A 20,476-nucleotide genomic window follows, 5' to 3' on the forward strand; every position below is an offset into this window, starting at 1 on the left:
AACGAATCCTCCATAATGCCTTTTTGTTTGGGCCATTAATGATTTCAGTTAGCTAACTAGCATGACATGATTAGATGACTATAGCAAAATATTAAGTAATCACATCAATTCCATATCCTAGAGAATAGATAGGTTTGACTGTAACAAACTCTGTCGTGTTCACTTTTCAAATGCTTTGGGAGTTTCCTTCTGCCTTTGAAAAACTGTTGGGTAGATATTTGCATGTCCTCTGTAGAAGTAATCAGAACACAAATTCTTTATGGAGGTGTGATCATTTTTAGCCTTACAGATTTCAAAAGCAAGGAGGGACACTTGGATCTCAGAACCCATATGATCTATGAATAAAAGCAAATAGAAAGTTATGTACAGTAGCTTTCACGATTGGTGATATCCTTCCTAGAGTGGTTTCACACATCATTACTTTCATCAATATATAATATGAATATCATTTGTTTATTATTTAAGAACATAGAAATGGTTGCAAATGAAAGGGAGCGATTTGGCCTTTCCAGCCTGTTTGGTATTCAGTATTTTATTAATCCAAGGGTCAAGGATTATTAATCCATCTGTTTCTTAAAAGAAGCCAGGTATCATCTTCAAAAATATAGCTGAGTAGAACTCACACAACTCTTTGCATAAAGAGCGTGTATTGTGTTGTGTAAACACAGATAACCCCAAGGAGGTGCCTTTTAGCCTGCATCCATTAATCTCAGAATAGACCAGGAGGATTTTACTTAGTATAATTAATGTTTTTCCATGGCCATCTTATAAATATATTCTTGTCATTGTCGTCAAAGGTTAATTAACCTTAGTCTCTGCTGGCCAAAGTTCAGTTTGGGTAAAAGAGTTGGCCCTGTACAGTACATCACTTGCTGTGGTCCATTAACAGCAGAAAATAATCTTTTCATTGCAATGGTTCTTATTGTAGGCTGCCAGAGTGGCAGAGGAGTTGCGCCATGAGCAGGAACACACTTTGCACCTGGAGAGAGTGAAGAAGGGCCTGGAGGCTCAGATCAAGGACATGACTGCCCGACTCGACGAGGCTGAGCAGCTGGCACTGAAGGGTGGCAAGAAAATCATACAGAAACTAGAAGCAAGAGTAGGTATTTTAATGTGCTGATGTGCAATACTCTTCTATAGCAGACTCTATTCACCACACATACTGTAAATCATGTGCTGAAGATAACATATATGAATCATGTTAAATTGTAAGAATGCTTGTGTGAAAAGAGAAGAGCACATGATGCATTCTTAACTTCATTATGTGGTGATTTTGCATGCTTGTTTTTACCACAGTTCCCTTATGAAACACTTCACATGAATGTGGTGATGTGCTGTTTCGTAACAATTGTTCATGCCTGTACTGGTGAGATGAACTGAGAACTGCTTTTTATGACAACCACAACACACTGACTTTCTTCAGCTGTGGGTATGACATAAAAGTCATAACCGCAGTTCATGTGCAAGATATAACTGATCAAACCTTGAAAAAGGCAGTGACTGTAAAAGGATTTGTGGTGATACTGAGCTTTTACTATAAGTGCCACAGTATTTCAATAGAAACTGGAAGCAGTGTATAGAGTTCTGTTTTATGATAAATAGCAAAAAGATGAGTAGTACAGTATGGTCACGGAATTCCTTTAAAATTAAAAACCTCCTTCTCTGGTGCATAGTCAGATTGTGTGAGAAGTCAGTCATGTTTAATTGATTTTCAATGAGTTGTTGATAAAATAGAAAATCTTTTTCATATTTTCATTGAGTTTTAATTATATGTCTGTTTTTAATTAACAGTATTTGGAATATTTCATGATTGTCACTTTGAATTTTACATACTGTCTCAAGCAATTTCTGAAATCAGAAACCATGAAAAGCAGAGTTAAATATATTCATAGAGGTAAATGATTTATTTTAGTGACATTATTAAACATTTTGAAAAGTAAGTATAAGATAGAGTGTGGATTGTAACTGTAATGAGTTCTGAAAATTTAGATGAGTAAATTTAACATTTATTTTATCATAAAGTTAAAGATGTACTATACACACTTGATAGGTTAGCATCTACTGTATCTCTGTCTCTAACACACAATGACAAATAAAAAGGCAAACTTTTAATTAAATCATACCGCAGAATAGCAAAAAAATGAATATAGTGACATTCCAGTTTCACCAAGAAAACATTGGAAATAGTTGTTAGGAAATTAAGTTTTATTAGGCATAGCTTTGGTAAAATCTTTTTTATTGATAAATCCATTTTCTCTGATTTGCACACAATCTCTTGTACAGTGGCCATACGTGTACCTGAGACCAGTAGTTTACACTGCCTCACTGTACATTAGTTCTCTACTTATCTATATCTGCACTTTTACTTGTATTTCTCAGTATGGCCATTAAAGACATCTGAATACAAACAATTTTAAGATAAGATCTTAAGAGATCAGATCTTTATTAGGCATATACAGTTTCTTGCATTAGGATTTTGTCTTTTCACATACCCCAGCTTGCTCTTCATGAGAAATACAGACACAAAGACAGGGAGAGAGAAGCCTGGGGTCAGAGCGCAGGGTCAGCCATTTATACAGCACCCCTGGAGCAGTTGGGGTTAAGGGCCTTGCTCAGGGGCCCAACAGAATAGGATTTCTCTGCCAGCCTCGGGATTTGAACCTGTAACCTTCCTACGCTAAGGCGCAGATCCTTAGCCACAGAGCCACCACTCCGCCCCCCATTTTCAGTGCATCACAAAGAATGTGACACACTGCTGGATCCTACCTAAGTATCCTTCTCAGTGTGTGCAGGCACTTGCATTCTGCTCTTTTTCAGGTGAAGGAGTTAGAGATGGAGCTAGACTCTGAGCAGAAGCGGCATGCTGAGACTGTGAAGACGCTGCGCAAGAATGAGCGGCGCTTGAAGGAACTTGTGTTTCAGTCCGAGGAAGACCAGAAAAACCAGCAGAGGATGCAGGAGCTGGTAGAGAGGCTCCAGAACAAGATGAAGGCCTACAAGAGACAAGTAGAGGAAGCGGTACTGTACTGATTTTTGGAATGAGAATGAGTTTTTCTGCCCTGGTGTCTTTTGCCATGGATTACATGGAGACTGCTATGGTATCTTGGGTATCTTGAGACCCATGTATGCTTAGTGACATATTACAGTATATGTAGTATTGTCCATTGTAACTTTTCATTATATCCCATCTCTTTGCCTTTAATATGTATTTCATATTTAGATACTTTAAACAATATATCTAAAAAATCTGGGGATTACAAGTGTAGTGCCAGAAAACACGGCATCAGCTGATCGTTTGTGTGTTGAAAGTCGTCTTTATTCATATGCATATGGAAGTCTGGCATCGTGTGGCACAAGACTTAAAAACCAATGTTTACAGTGCTCCTTTATATAGTGGAACAAACAATACAAAATACACTCCCACATGACTCGCTGCTTGCATTGTGGCTGTACTGTATATGGTAATTCTAAAAAGTTGACCATTACATATACTGTATATCCTTTACTGCCAGCTTGCGTGACAAGCAGCCCCTTCTGCTGAATTGACCCTTTGTTCCAGGAGAGGTCATTCGGTCATTTCCCTGTGAACGATGTCACGACATCATGTGGCTAAGTTATCTTTTGAGACCAGATATCCTGAGACAGATTTAGTAAAATATAAGTAAAAGGATATATACTGTAGTTAACAAGATATAATACACACTTACAGTATAGTAAAAAACTTTTAGTTTATTCTCTCACAAGCAAGCTAAAATATTCTAAAATATCTATAAAATCCCAAAAAGTAGATTTACTCTTAATCAGTTATTCAGTTTATTATACAATTCATACTGCTCCAATGGAACACCCATAAAACCAAGCAAAGAAAGTACTTTTGTGAACCAAAGCAGTGAACTTTGGTTAAAAACAAATACTCCTTGGTTCTCTAGTTTATTGTTGTTTATTTTGAAAAGCCTTGCAGTAGTGGCAACTTGTAAAACAGGTTGTGATGGTTGTTCAAGGGGTTTTAATAACATTTAACATGTTTCTGATGTCACTTAAAATAGGTATGAACCCTATACAATTGAAATATTGAGATTCCCAGCCTTTTAATTAATTTTCAGTGCACTTGAATTGTTGAATGCTGAATAGGGTTGAAGTTTATTTTCAGGATATGGTTCAATCAATGCAGTGGATATATTCTCATTAATCTTAATAATGATAAGGGGACTAAGGGGTGTTTTGCATGACTTGTATTTAAGATTTTATTTCAGTCCTCTAGCCCTCGGATGAGAATATAACCCCTTCATTAAGCCAACAAATGAGAAATCATTAAAAATCATTCCATTCTATTATTTTAATCTTCTCAATTCATGCATTTGCTACAAATAAACTTAATAGTATCTTATCTCTTTCAAACAAAAAATACATTTAATGAGTTATTACAGTACAGTACCTGTACTGTCAAGTTTCAAGACATGGAAATCACCTCAGCAGGTTGTGTAGATAAACCTTTACTCTAAGTAAATACTTTATTCACTCAAAACCTAATAAAAAAAAACATGAATCTATACAATTGCTACAGGCTTCATTTTATTGGTATATATTAATCCATTTCACTTGCAGCGATGATCACAATGTTATTTTTTCCCTGCAGTATTTAGAGAATTATATTGGAAACACAAAAAATACATATTAGATTATTTAAATAGGATAGGAAGTAATTAGACACTCACATTTAGCATGTTTTCAAGATTGCTCTGCCACTCTTTCAATATAATTTGTAATGCAATTATTTATTTCCTGTCATGTGTTAACTGCTTGATCAAAACAAATTAAAGCAAAGCTTGCTGTAAAATGAATAGTCAATCATTAAGTTCCTCATTTAATCGCAGGACTTTCTGCAATTCTTTTGAAAATAGTCATTTAAATTAAACCGTATTTTTAAGTATTTGAATTGAATGACATTTGGTTTTCATAGATTATTTCAGCAAGCATAATCTTTCACTTAAAAAACACCAAAGCTTCGTTAGCTTCTGTTTAGAAACTATGTATATATATGTATTCAAATGTTAGTTACCAACATTTCTTGTAGCTTTATAGCCCTCAAAACAATGGTACTGTCGAAAAATGGAAATGGAGACAGTAAAACATTGTATATAGAAAGATAAATCTGGTTTGATTGTGTTGTTTAGGCTCTGACGTGTTTTTTTATGGTTTAGTAAAGGAGTTGGTTGTTAAGAAAACAACCACCACTATTGTGGTACATAACATTTTTAGCAGTCTGCATTCTTGAGGGAGATCCTGGCTGTATTTAAAAGGCTGTTTATCTGACACTGTCTGATGAACATTTGGGGAACTTCAAGTGGTTTTTGCTTCATTGCAACGAGGGCCCAAGCTGTGATCAATAATACTATAAGGTTTGGTGAAGTTGGTATTCATTCCTCAGATTAATAGCAAGGTCTAGTTACCTGTTCTTCTTCTTCATCATCATCATTATTATTATTATCCCCTTTCAGGAGGAACAAGCCAATATGAATTTGGCCAAGTACAGGAAGACAGTCCATGAGCTAGACGATGCTGAGGAGAGAGCAGACATTGCAGAGGCAGCCCTTACAAAGATCAGGACCAAAAACCGGGCAAGCTTTGGCAAAGGATACTCTTCAGTATGTGCGCCTCTACCTTGTCTTTTTTTCTTGTTAGTTAAATTTGAATGAGAAACCTTCACATGATACCAAACCAAATACAGACAAAGACACCACAATGTGTTCAAGGACATTTCTTTTTAACCAAACATAAAAATTAAACATCTACTAATTCTTAATATCTTGTAACCACTCTTTTTTGTCAGCACAAAGTCATTAGTGTTTTTGTTGTGATTAATATTGCACTGTACATTATTAAGGATCTACCAGACAGGTACTGTAGTAAATTAATCTATTCCTACCCCTAGCAGCCACATTTTAGGAAGAGCCATGGTGAGTACACATAGAAGGCCAGCCCAGAATCAAACACAGGATCCAAAAGCTGTGAGGCTGTTCTTAATTAAATAAAAAAGAGATACAGTATATTTTTCCATTGATTGAAGCACTGACCATATAGCCATGGCATTCTGATATCAATATGTCTTCAATTATGTTGTCCTATCCTGATCATTCCTTCAACCATTTGCTAAAGCATTTTTATTTCTTGTGGTCAAAATGAGGAGAAAAGGTGGTCTATGTGTTTTAATAAGTGCAGCAATTGAATAGGTACTAACACTGTAGAAATGTATTTCATTAAGCAATATTCCAAATGTAAAGTGCCTTTTGGTATCTGTCTTCATAGGGTTACAGCACACCTTTCACAGCTCTTGTCAGGTCACCAAGCTCAGCAGGCTCAGAGGGTCGGGCAGAGAAGATCATAAATGATGACGACACTGCATCACTCATCCCTGCCTATCTCAACTCCCTGAAAAAGCTCATGATTGAGTAGTGGCAGATATGTTGTTAAAGTAGAGTAAGACATTAAAATGATCGATGGAGTTCAAAAAGCAATAGTTCAGGAGAGAAGACAACACCCAATTAATTGTGTAAACGTAATTTCCTGACCCTGTATAAACACATTAATCTTTTTACTTCAGAATGTGTTGCTTTGTATTCTTTTCCCTCCCATACCCTAGCCTTCCTCCAGCTTGGGGGTTTTGATTTTGAGTGTTACTTTAAAAGCCAGGATGTTGCCCCTTATCTCAGAAGATTCACACCAAAGAATGCTGTAATCTGCTTGCATCCCAGTGCTGAAAAATTAAGAGGTGAGGTGTTGTCTTTGTCTTCTGAAACCTGTTACAAACCAAGTAGCAAGATATAAGAACTATCTGATTAGAAACCAAAAACCCTTACATTTCCATTCATATTTTATTAAACAACTTTTTTGTTATTTTTGTCCTTTGTTAGTCTACCCGTGTTCACTGTTTTTTGGTGTAACAATACAAACACATCAACCGTTTCATATGTTTTGGTTTTATGGTAACAAGTATCTTTAATCACATGAGAACTTAAAGTTGACTGACTGAGTTTTTATAAATATCTATAAAATATCAAATAGAAATGTATTATGGATTGTATGAAAGGTACTGCAGGAAGCTTTAAAAAAGATTGTACAGATTATGACCACATCACTTAACCGTTATTTAGTTTACAATGTAATGATTGTACTGTTCCACACAGAAATACTGTAACATGGATATTAATCTGTTTACCAAGGATCTGTGCTTGGCATGTGATCTTTGAGTTTATTTAGCACTGACATTTTGAAACTTGTTTTGTTAATATTCTGTCTTATGAGTTCTTCTGAACTGGTGCCAATTGATAATGTCTATGATTGGTCATTCATTGCAGAGACACTGTTCTTGCTCTCAATGTTAGAAACTTTCTTGCCATAAATTGGGTCTTACACTTTTTTTAGTTGTTTAGCTACTACTGTGTGCTGATATTGTACTTAATCGATTGTTAACTATGATCCACAGCAAAGGCATCATCTAAAGCTACAGACCCTATGTTGAAAATGCAAATAAGAATTAATGGAATGGAACACTTAATGTAACATTGGCATTTTTTTGCATATTGTAAAGTTTTTATTTTATTTTTAATAAAGGTATTAATAAGGTTAGGTCAAAACATAATTTACACATTTATAGCTATAAATACAATTCTACATCTGAGAAAATTCAGAAATTATATGAAATACAGCCAGTGCATTATCAGTATCTTCTTTTGTCAAAATTTAACTCTGAATATTTAATACAGAAAAATAGCACCCATAGAATACGTTTATCGTATGTTAAATAAGTATAGCCCAGATTTACCATTAAAAAATTTTAAGTTTGACATACTGTACAAACCTAAGACATAAGGCAAACATGAATACTTTGAAGTGCCTACTGTAGCAGTCACGATGTGCAAGCCTAGTCTTTGGTTTAGTTTAACACAGAGTTCCTGCTTTTACCTATATGAAAGCACTCTGGAATTTGAGATTGACGAGTAGATTGAAATCTTGATTTAATTTTGCTCTTAATCAAGTAATGAATAATTTGTTGAATCACAATTGTGCCGTGAAATTGAACTGTCACACTGAACTGTTTGCTATGTTTCTGGTTTCCCACATGGTACTGAATGTATAAGAATAGGCTTTAGTAGAAATCTTTGAATAAGTCTTGACAGTACGGCATGTACTAAAATTATATATATATTACTTAAAATTTAGAAAACCTACAGATTTTAATGAGTGAGTAAAAATAAATTACATTACATATAATATTTAATACTGCATATTATTACATATTTCAGCCTGCGATGATTTTAGAAATAGACCAGATCATTTCAGCTTCAGGGTTTTGTCTTAGAATTTTGTCTTAGAATTAAGACAAGAAGCTCCCTGTTTAATATTTGTCCTTCGGAATATAAACCTCTGTCAAGAATAGAAATGTGGATATAGAATTGAGTATATTTTCAATATTCTAATGCTGTATTTTAAATACACAGAATTATCACACTTAATAGTAAAAGTTGGTTGGCATTTATCTTTCTTTTCTGAATAATGACTTGCATAATGTCAGATATTAGCATTTTCCTTGAAATTCTTGCTACAGGTACGTTCCTTAGAATGTTGTAATATTTTATTATCCTTGTTCCCTATAGTCATTATTTGCACATTGCTCAGTACTGTATGTTCCCTTTTCAGTGCACTCCTGATATCAGTTCAAAACTTTCAGAAATATATTTAATCTTTATGAAAACATATCTTAAAATGTTAAAGAAATGAGACATTCCACATTGTGTTGTGTCTTCATGGTTTACTGCATTTAATATATTCTCCACTATTTCCCTGACACTACCATCATTAAATTGTATCCAATACTACGTGTCATTGTATGGACTGTGAAAATGTTTTTTTTTAGTTCTTTAATAAAACTGTTTTATATAATTATAAATGTGATATTCTTTTTTATCTTGTAGTATTTACATGAATTTATCAGGTACCTGTAGCAATTGATAGCCTTCCTGCCATGATCATAGATTAGTATGGTGGCTTTCTCACTCCATCGCCCCTTTTATCTTAATTCTGCATTTTATATTTTACATATATGAGTCTTTTTGTTCATTCTTACAATATACAGATCCCCAAGAAGTGGCAGCTTTGGAGTCAGTTATCCCATCCTGAGGATCCAGGATTAAGGGAGTCAGGAAGCAGCTCCTTACCTCACAGGCCACTTTTCCAAAAACTGCACATTCCTCAGTTTTATCACCAAGGAAAATGTTGCCCTGGTTCTCTAACACACAGCTTTTGTACAAGGACAGATGTTGTTGTGAGGTGCCTCAAAGAATCATTTAAAAATGACCTATTTGTTGATAAAACTTTCTGCACCTCTGCTAGGGTCAAACAAACGTTGAAAGAGAAGGCTGGAGCTCTCTCCTCTACTGACAAAGAATGTAAAAACATCTTGTCAGTGTGCAGGAGGGAGATGATCCTACAATTTTTTCAGCCTTTGTCATCTAGCTTTGTTCCTGTCATCCCCCTGTCCTTCTGAAGCCCCACAGAAATACCGGGTCCTGCAGTTAGGCCTCGGCCTGTCTTTTTCACCACGGCAATGTGCAGCAACTGGCCGTGGCATAACACAGAGGGGTGATTTTTTCACAGGTAAAACACTTTCTATTTAATGCCTGGATGAGAGCTTCAGAATATTTATCTACTAGCAGCCAAACATGCTAGACCTGCAGAATGCAACCTATTTTTTGTAACTTTTGTTATAGTCTTTGGTTTTGGCCATTAATTTATCAATGTGATCCAATTCCTTAATCTATCAAACACACCCACTACTTGTTTTCAGACTAAGTTGATATTAACCCCTCAGTTTCACCTGTTTTGTTTGTTCTACTAGAGTTAATATCAGCATTTCTCCCATTGACATTCTGTACATGACCAATCATCTTATTTCACTCTGTTCTTTTTTTATCTTATATTACAAATTAAATACCTTTGCAAATAAGTTTCAGTTACTAAATAACAGCCTAATATAAATGTTCCTACTATGATACTCTGAAAACATCTAGTAAGATGACTGCAACAGCCTGCACATTTTTTTTTCAGGAGGCTTACTCATTGCCTGGGTTTTCCTGTTTTCTATATCTCAGACATCATTAAATTTCTCCTGAGAGCATACCTGTTCAACCTTCCGGAGAGTGTGCAGATCCCAAGACTTATCTGTCATCTTTGAGTTCATAAAAGACCATCATGCTTCACCACAAGGGACAGTCATTGACACATAAGGTTTCATTTAGCCAATGTGATAACAAAATGCCATGGGACAGTGCTTTTCTAATTTAATGACAATTTAATGTGTTTTGGTAGATCTGTGTGCATGTTGCATTTTGTTGCCATGATCTGAACGGTTAACAAAACAGCCCCCTTGCAGAACAAAAAAGTGCACCCCTTGAAATAGTAAGTGCCTGCTAGATAATCTGTTTTGCATGTAAAGGATATAAAAAGAGATTTCATGTAAAATATAACAAAGAAAAATGTATTCACAATTACTCTGACATAGTATTTAATCAATATATTTTATATTAATGAAAAGCATTCACTTAATAGCAGTTATATGAACATTTACAATCTTTCAATGATCTAGTTACATACTTTAAACAGAACAAGTTTCCATATTACAGCTTGCACAATATTGAAGTATTAATACAATTTATCAAACAATAATAACATATATACAGTACATTTGTAATATTTCGGGTCTCTCCAAGCCAAGAGAAAAAAAAAGTGAACATATAAAATTGTGCCAGTGTTAATGAATGATAACATGTAGGAAATATGGAGGTGGTATCCAGTTAAAATGACACTTGAGAGAAAATTATAGTTTCTGTTAATCTTTGTACAAAAATAGATACTGTGGTTCAATATTATATATGTTCATGGATGTTATGGTATACAGTATGTGCCATGGTCACTATTCTTATTCAGCAAGTACAATTTTGAATAAAGTTATGTATAGATTATGTTGAATTAAATCCTGTTTTAAAATGTATTTTAACAATAAAAAAAACAATTAAAACAGCATATAGGAGCTTGTATTCTGATTGTATTCACAGACAGTGAAATCTTTTCTAATAAAGATATTCATTAAAAATCGAGTTAGGTTGCTGAACATTTTGTCATGTGAACACCTTTCATAATAAGGGAAAAATCGAGTATCACCATGTGAAGAATCCTGACAACATTACTGTTTGGAATGACATTTATATGAATGTAAATTTGGTTTGTACGAATTCTGTCGAATTCTTCACAAGAACCTAAATAAGTTGTTCAGGTGGGTAGCTGCGTCAGCATGTGTAGGCTGCAAAGGAAGAAGAAATAGATTTATTCCATGCTGAAAAAAGAAGAAAGAAAACACAATGTTTTGGCTATGGAGCCTTCTTTGGGTGGTCTTCGTCTTCTTCAAACCCGAGAAGGCTCCATAGCAGAAAAGTTGTGTTTTCTTTCTTCTCTTTTCAGCATGGAATAAACCTATTACTTTTTCCTTTAGAACCTAAATAATATTTCATTATGAGCTTTAGTTTGATAAAAAAAATATAAATATGCCAAAGTTGGCTAACATGAATGATAATAAGGTTTACATGAGCCAAAGCTTGTATAATCAAAACCCATATTCCAAAGGGAGGTTCAGTTTCCATTTCAAGGTCAATGCCTTAATTATTATTAATTATCATTACAAAAACTGCTAAAATCAAAATCCATTCATTGTACAAGTTTTGGATATGGTTAAAAGTCTTGCAATATGTAAAAATTACCTTTTGTTAAAACAGTGTAAAACAGTTTTCTTTGGCTCTTAAAATCATTAGCTCTAAAAGTACAAGAAATACAAATTTTTACTAGGTGAAAGTTCAAGGGCTTTCTCATATTAAAGTCAAAATGTAGTAACTATAAAACTATTCAAAAGGTACCTTCGGGTAAGAAAACAATAAATAAAAATAATACAAACCTACATTTCTGTCTCAGAACAGGCACTATGAATATTTTCCAGTTATTCTTTCTACTAGGTAGTATAAGTACTAGATGAAAATGCAATTTTATTTTTATGATTTCCACCAGAATGGGCTCCTGTCTTTCATGTTACATTACTGACACCTGCTGTAAGTAAATAAAATAGCACGTAGCAATGATCATACAAGCTGGCAAAGCCATCTGCAGATTCCCTAATGCCTCTTTCTGAATTCATCCTATAGTTAAATTGCAGATATTAGATATTACAAAATCCTCCCTAGCATTCAGAACTATGACTGTTTAACTGAATGATACATATGAAAATATACTATACAACTGTAACATTTAAAAAAAAATTCCAGTATTGTAAAATGAATTCAGCAAAACCTAGGCTTGGAAAATAATAAATTGTGCATATAACCATGTTTTATGAGACAAAAGATTCCTTTATTTTTTTAAGCTAATTAACTTTAATGTCTGTATCTGATATTAAAAAGGTCACAGAGAGACTGGAATTCTGCATGGCTTGCATATATGCATTTTGTTTATATATCTATTTTAATATTCAAGTTAAAAACATTTAAAATTTATTGTTAATCTTTCAGAACAGCAATATAAAAATATTTTAGTTTTTCAAGACCACTAAAACCTCACATTTTCCACAAAGTTACACATTTCAGAATGGTAACTGCAGGTATTGCAATACAACAAGAACATTCACAAAATCTCTTTTCCAATATATACATTTTTTGTCGTGGTGGCTGATGACTGTTTTACAATTTGAGGTTTTTCATTTAACTTTGACTTTTCCAGGCACCAAGACTCATACAAATTGTTTAGGAACCAAATATTTGCTTAGTTTATCAAACACATAAATTTCAAACACTAAACACCAACACAGCAATATACAGACCTATAATCAACAACATACTGTACCCAGCTGGGAAAATTACCTATTGTAGTTTTATGTGTAATCTCTAGTTACTGTAGGTATCTGATGGAAATAAGTTGGTTTCAAAATTATTGTAGTACTGAAAGATCAAAGGGAAGAATCTATGAATGTCATGAGAAACATTTGTCATTCCCATATTATATTCTTAAGATAATTAACAAAATATAATTAACCTTCTCTAATAGACTCATTCCAGGAATATTAAAGCATACAATAAGGCTTCCTAAGCCCCTGTTTAATTAAATATATCAGACCTCTTAGAATCAGAAAAAAACAAAATACCTGCATCTTGTGTCTTGACCTGTAACTATAAGAGGTATTTTTTAGGAAATGTATTAATGACTCACAATGTATTGTATTTAGTGTAGTATGCAATATTTGTAGCTTGAGGCTAGACATTAAATAACTGCCATTTTACATTGAAAGTCCATAAAGGATAGGACATGTTCAACTTTTTACTGCTATTGGGAAATTTATTTTCAAATACACCTCAGCAATCTTTATGTTGACAATAATAAAAGTATTCTCAGAGTAATTAAGCCCATATTATTATTTACTTCTGTTGTCCTTATGTGTTCAGGTATTATTAGTACAATTTACTATTGGAGTCATTCTCAAAATAGGTTAATGAACAACAGGTTGACAAAAAGGATATATACATTTACTGAATATCATTACTAGGACATGTATAAAGTTGCATTTCTAACGTCTTTGTACAATTTATCATAGTTCTTTTCAGAGCAGCACTATGTATTCATAATTTAAGTCCTTCAACATCTTTAGTGCACAAAAATGCTAGGTAAAGTATTGAGTTTACACCAAAGCAGACTGTGAATCGAATTACTATACTTGTGAATGGTGTAGTCAGGAGTCTTATTTCCCATATAAGTCTTGGAATGAAGAATGCTAATTGGAATCTGCCAAGCCAAAAGCATTTCAGTGAAGTTATGTTGATATTATACATGCTCAGCATGCAAAGCGAAAGGTTTCTTCACCAGCACAGGTGAACACACAGATATTAATCTGCAAGAAAAGTAAATGAACAGCAGCTGAGTAATGTTAACTTATAAATGACTTTTGTTTGTTCTTCTTTCTTTCTTTAAAAAAGGCACTATAGAAAAAATGCTCTGTGACCATCAATACAAAATAAATCAGACTGGTAAGGCTGTAACCTTTAGAATGGATCCTGAAATTTAAAATAAAACTCCTCTGTCATGTAGAATCATTCCGTCACATAAAATAATTTGTAACCCTAATTTTAGTCCTTTTCACTATACTTACATTATAGCCGCAAGTGTTGTTTTTTCGACTCAGTAATAATCAGTTTTCAATTTGTGTTGCGTTTTCAATGATTATTTTAACTATGTAGAATGTGTGAGTCTGTCAAAACCCCTTTGTAGAGAACAGTTCAGATCAACAAAAAGATTCTGTATTTTTTCTAAATAAAAGGTTACCGTATTTCAATTATATTTGAGAAAATAAATGTATCCATTACTATACCAATCCGGTGCACAACTTTTACACAAAATCTTTCAACCTGCTATCACTGAACTGTCATTAAACCATCATATAACCGTGATCTCCAGCGTCTTGTCTATATCTCCAGGTCAATAGGTCTGATCTCGCCTGTGTTGTGCTCCGTCACCCACTGCTCTCTGTCCTTTGCTGGGTCAACCTTCTGAAGCAGCTGGTCTACTGGTTCCACAGTCTGGAAATGGCACAGAAATAAAACAAAGATGTACTATATTAGAATATTGCAAGGGAAGAAAAAACTTTACTCAGCTTAATGTTTGCCATGAAAGGTTTAAGGAGATAAATGTGTAGTACAGTAGATTTTAGGGTCGCTGCCCTGTACCTTTTCATATACAGTATGAACATTTTTTTTGGATGTCTGCAGAGACTTAGGCGCTCATTGAAGGTAAAATATGAACAAAGATGGATTTAATTGATCAGGAACTGGAGAACCAAAGGTGTTATTTATTAGGATTTATTTTCAAAATAAGCTATTACATGAATGTCTGTGTAACTTTGTCAACTGCAAAGTTGTGAAGGAAAATATGGATGCATGTTATTGCATTAACTAAATTATTAACTAAATGCAGGGATGTCTTGATCTAAAGCTGTGGGTCCCAAACCTAGTCCTAGAGGAACACTGTTTTCTGCTCTTCATTCTATTTAACTAGCATTAACTGCTGATTTAATTGATTTACTTATTTAAACTATTACTTGTTTCTTAAGTCCATCATGAGTATCAACAATACTCAGCTTCAAGGCTACCGTTTCCAACAACATCAGTATACAGAACAAAGCATTTCCTCAACTTGCTTTCCACTGCTTTGGACTGAACAGCTCTTACTAGTTGATCAACTGATGATGAACAGACACAGGTGGCAGTGACAAAGTATCAGTCAGTGAGCCTTTTTCAGTATGCAGATCTCCAGTTGGTAACATTTCAGGCAGCACACTTGATAAAGGAAAGCAGTTCTGACACTCAGAAACTGGCAGAGGGTTGATACTAATTACAAATCTCATTTGACCTTTTAAAAGCAAATTTACCAACGTGATTAATATCTGAAATAATTTAGCTTGTGATTAAGAACTCAGCTGGAGCAAAAACCAAACACGGCTGATATAAAGGAGTACAGAGGATTATTAAAGGTTTATTCCATGCTGAAAAGAGAAGAAAAGAAAAATAACGTTTTGGCTGTGGATCCTTCTTTAGGTGTCATTTGTACTTGAACTAGTACATGGGATTATGGGTGTTTTCTCAAACGAGTCGCATGACTGAGAACAAAGAGATATGCTGTTTGTAATATTTGTAGCATTTATCATGAAATTTAGCAAAATACAGGTGAATAATACTGGTTTCTGAGTATACACATTTATTATGCTTAGATTTTCAGTAGATTGTGATTGGATGGCTGTTATTTTCCTTGTTTTATAGCATACAGTAATGTTATCTTTACAGCACTGTTTTAATTTGAAAACATTCCTATCCATTTCATTACAGTATGTGTAGTATTTCAAGTTTTTTTTTAATTTCTTATTTTTATTTTGACAGTTCGGCTAGACCTGTCTAGAGAGACTAGAGACTAGATGGAAGTCGTATCTGGTCCTATGCTGTGTTGTGTGAGATGCGGTTCAGTCTTCTCACAGCTACAGAAGATTTCATGTAAGTTTTTTTGTATAGTTTGTTGGAAATATAACATGTATTTCTGTAAAAAAAAAATGCCAATTCTACAGAACAGGCTGTATGGGCCAAGAGACCTTGTTTTGTTTATAACTTATTTTTTGTTGATGATTTTTCTCCACAGGTTGCTTTTTTTATTCAAGTGTTCCTTTGAAATGGAAGATATACTTCTTGGTGCCTGCGCTTCAGATTACACCAGATGCACTTAAAACTGGCTGGCTGGCTGGCTACATGGAGCAACTAACACCTAACGTGTATTACATGTTTGTGTGTGCTGGTTTAATTTTAATAAAACTGTTTTTTTAAATGCAATGTTCTGTAGAGCCTGAAAGTAAGTGTACAAAGAAAACAATTTGCTTTGGCATACAGTGTTCTTTCACTAAACAATAATCCAAGAAAGGTCATATCAAATCAATAATAATTCGTATCACTGTAATGGAAATTTTAGAGTTTGATTATATAGAAATGTTTGTTAATGTGTGGCAAAATTATTTATTGTACTCAGAGTTTTAATAAGCCAATTACATGTTTTTGCCAATAATAGGTTGAAAACTTTAAGTTGTTAGTAATACATTTTAAAAAGTGTAAAGGACATTGTACAGGTTTCCAGCTGTTTTCTTGGTTCCACCACGAGGGTGAAATTGTATGTGACACCAATCATAACTTTTCTCACAAAATGGAAAACCCAAATTCAATATTATAGAAGAAAAGTAGCTTCTTACTCTTTTTAAAGAATTATATAATAAAAGAAGAGTCATTTTAGTAACTCAAACATGCATTCTAAACAAGGTCTATGTCTACTTTGTATGACCGGATGTTTTTTTTGCCTAATGTGAAGGATAGAAGATTTCTTACGCTTTGGTTGAACATGTCTGTTTCATGCCGTAGCGTTGTATATTGACAGAGATGCTGCCGTATCATCTCAATGCGTTCCACCTCCAGTCTCTCCAGTTCCTAGAGAAAAATTAAATTATTAGGCTATTAGGCTAAGGAATTGGATATCACTGATAGTAGTATGCTAATACATACTGTGCTTGGTAAAATTATATACTGTACTCTTTCATTCTGGACAAAACCTAGCAATTGACATTAATGACAATCTCAAAGTAAACCAGTGTATTGAGTTTTGAACCGAGCTTTAAAAAGTATAAGGTGCACAATTTTGGCAGTACATTTGAAATGCATTATTATTGCTTGTAAAATTCCTTTGAAGGTGTGAGTAATGACCACAAATAGTTTTCTGAGTGTTAGTGAATGTGGTTGTATCTAAATTAATCCATTAGCTATGTATTTATTTCATATTTTGTATACCAATATGCTTTCAAACTCTTACATTTTTCCAAAACCTGGTGAATTTACTGTATTATTTAGAAAAAATGTCCAATACATTCCTCAAAATTTCCACGATACTAGATTAATTGTTCACTGATTCTGATGTTATCTTTATAAAGTAGTGGTTTGAAATGAGGTTAAAATCTTTAAATCTTTTACAGAGAATTTGTTGTGACTTCACAAAGTAGTCTACTGTAGAGTACATTAATTTGCAGTCTTTGATTTTACTATAACCTATCTCAGGGGTGCCCAACCTTTTTTAATGTAATCTACTTTTTCATTTGCCAGTCCAGCGCGATCTACCAGTGTGAATCTGAAGCTCTGATATAGGAAAAACAGGCTGTGGGCACATCAGTATAATAACGATACCCATCACTAAATGACAGCAAAATAAAAGCAAGTGACTCATGCTACAGTGAAAAAGTAATGTTCCACATTTTAGAAAAAAGTATCCTACCTTAGTGTGAGCATTAGTACTGAGAAGCTTACTTGAGAACATTTGTCATTTGTTTAATTAACATAAAAACATTTTAATAGGTTAACATAGGTAACATTTTAATTTAGTCCCTGCAGCTCGACATTCAGCTCATTCAGCAGTTCAGTCAAGTCTGTGAAGAATGCTAAATCCAGAAGCCACTGGTCGTCCTCTAATTGTGCATAATCAACATGTTTAGACGACTTTAGAAACTCTTTGATTTTAGTCAACAGCTGTCTGAACCATTCCGTTTGTTTCTGAAAACTGCAAACAGCAAGTCAGCAGCCTCAGCAAACGCTTTTATTACTTCTCGATTCCTGAATGACGTTTTGTGTTTAGCTAAAACGTGGCTCACGCGAAACGATGCGATGATTACCGCTTTTCCTCTTGTATTAGGCCTCGTGAAAACCGACTGCTGCTAGTTGAGATCTTAATTTGTCCGCTTTTCTTTTCCGTAACTCACTTTTAGCGGGAAAGTTCATATCATACGTTTTGTGTGCAGTTTTGAAATGTTGTTCTGTATTTCTCTTTTTCGCGTAGACGTTGCAGATTTTAATACGAAAGTACTAAAAAATAATCATGCTCCCATTCCTTACCGTGGCAACGGTAAGTTTTCGGTCTCTTTGCTTCATCATTTTCGCTCAAACACTACAACTATCAAATAGGCAATCAAACTCATCAAACTGTTGGCGAATTTGTCACGACCAGTCTATTTCGGTCTACTTTGCACTAGCGAAAGTGAGGTTCGTGCAGCAATAACCAAGAGAAAGTTCTTGGGTAGCACACACAGCACTCCATTTACGGAGTTCCTGTAGCCTTTTTTTCAGTAACAACCAGCACTCGAGGAAGAGATTTTACAGCCCATTCGACAATCGTTAAACACACACAAGGACAGTAAAATGCATTACATTGCATGCACAGATCTGACTAAATTTTTAGGCGAGCGAAAAAAGCAAATAATCAAATACTTGTAGCCCTTTTATTTTTTACCAAACATTCTTGCGATCGATCGACTGGTTGGGCACCCCTGATCTGCTGTATCTTATTACATTCTATAGAATGTGTTCAGTGAAAATGTATAAAATATGGTTGTATATACTTACAAATAACAACCAAATATTATAATACATTAAGACATTTGAAACAGAAATGAAAAGTAACAACAGGGACAGCAAACACCACTTGGGATGATTTTTAATCTCAATATGTCTGTTAAAACGGCATCTTTCAAATAAAAATAATCAGTGAACTGTAAATGGATTTGATGTTCTCTTCAATTTCTTTTCATCCAGAGCAGGTTAAGAATAGAGCATATGTTGCTACAGTTACTTAACCGGATACAATTTAATCTTGCTTCACAAAACCGAAAATCCAGACTTTTGTCAACATTTAGTAAAGTTATTCAGTTAACTGCTTTGTGAAAGAGCCCCCTGTTCTCTAACCACACTTTATACACTTCTAATTATGATTAGTGCAGCACCTATATTTAACTTCAAATTTGTGCTAGCCTTATTGTAACATTTTGATTTTATCCTGTGGCATGGAGAGTACATGTACAATTCTTACATAATTGTCTTGTCATTAACTTTTAAAGATTGCAGATCAATCTGGATAAGGATGATCTGCCTGCTAAATAAGTAACAAACTGTTTCATTCAATTGTTTATTTGCTATACTGTAAATGCCAACATTTTACCACAGAGTGCTTTACAGACTTACTGTACTTAAAATTAAGTCAGGTGTAATAACTTTGTAGTGGATCTAAATGGCCTGCATTAAGAATTAATATGAGATTTTTATTATTCCATTCAAAGCACTACTTTGGTGTGGCTGTTGCTTTGCATTCATAACTTTTTTATCATTCTTGGAATTATACTCTGAATGTTTTTTACTACATATTCAGAAAGCAAAACAAAACAAAAAACAATCTTATTAGAACATACCAAGCTTGTGGTCACCATCTCTTCAAACCATTTGGACTGGGCCTGGTTATACAGGTCTACACATCTCATGAGGTCATCACCTGCAAAAAAAAAATACTGTTAAATTTAAATTTACTGTCAAATTATTATGAAAATGAGGCAGCACGATGGCACAGTGGTTAGCATTGTAGCTTCACAGTGTTGGGGCTTTGAGTTCAATTCCTGATCTTGGGATCAGTGCTGTGTCTCGTCCAGGTGCTCTGGTTTCCTCCCACAGTCCAGAGACCTACTGGTAGGAAAATTGGCCCTGGTATGAGTGTATATGTGTGTCTGCCCTGTGATGGACTGGTGTACCCTGCCTTGTGCCCACTGACTGCTGGGATAGGCTCTAGCTCCCCCATGACCCTGAACTGCAAGAAGCAGTAATAAAATGGATGGACCAAAAAAAATGTATAGTGTAAACAGGTCAGAATAGTTGCCTCTGAAATCTCTTCAGGTTTGCAAAACTATTTTTATGGAGTTACAGTACTTGCTCAAACAATGTGTAAATGGGGAGAGTTTGCAGTATGTGCCACCTATCAATGAAGTCTTGGCTGTTTAACA

At 34.3% G+C, this 20,476-nt stretch overlaps 2 protein-coding genes across 7 annotated transcripts in view; one reads left to right on the forward strand and one right to left on the reverse strand.

Annotated features, from left to right (window-relative positions):
* Positions 1 to 8,947, forward strand: part of LOC148824040 (putative uncharacterized protein MYH16) — an 86,626-nt gene extending 77,679 nt beyond the window's left edge. For all 6 annotated transcript variants that reach the window (XM_088927129.1, XM_088927130.1, XM_088927131.1 and 3 more), the window contains 4 exons: positions 929 to 1,099; positions 2,818 to 3,018; positions 5,499 to 5,645; positions 6,307 to 8,947. In XM_088927129.1, coding sequence (XP_088783255.1) covers positions 929 to 1,099; positions 2,818 to 3,018; positions 5,499 to 5,645; positions 6,307 to 6,453 — 666 coding nt within the window. In that variant the 3' untranslated portion in view covers positions 6,454 to 8,947. The remainder of the gene's footprint in view (positions 1 to 928; positions 1,100 to 2,817; positions 3,019 to 5,498; positions 5,646 to 6,306) is intronic.
* Positions 8,948 to 10,557: 1,610 nt separating this feature from the next.
* gas7b (growth arrest-specific 7b) overlaps positions 10,558 to 20,476 on the reverse strand; it is a 117,780-nt gene continuing 107,861 nt past the window's right edge. The window contains exons 12-14 of the mRNA XM_088928227.1: positions 19,895 to 19,974; positions 17,001 to 17,099; positions 10,558 to 14,663 (exon numbers count right to left, since the gene is read on the reverse strand). Of these exons, the coding sequence (XP_088784353.1) occupies positions 14,550 to 14,663; positions 17,001 to 17,099; positions 19,895 to 19,974 (293 nt within the window). The 3' untranslated portion in view covers positions 10,558 to 14,549. The remainder of the gene's footprint in view (positions 14,664 to 17,000; positions 17,100 to 19,894; positions 19,975 to 20,476) is intronic.

Source organism: Atractosteus spatula, chromosome 11 (assembly GCF_055471065.1).
Source record: "Atractosteus spatula isolate fAtrSpa1 chromosome 11, fAtrSpa1.hap1, whole genome shotgun sequence".
Taxonomy (NCBI): domain Eukaryota; kingdom Metazoa; phylum Chordata; class Actinopteri; order Semionotiformes; family Lepisosteidae; genus Atractosteus; species Atractosteus spatula.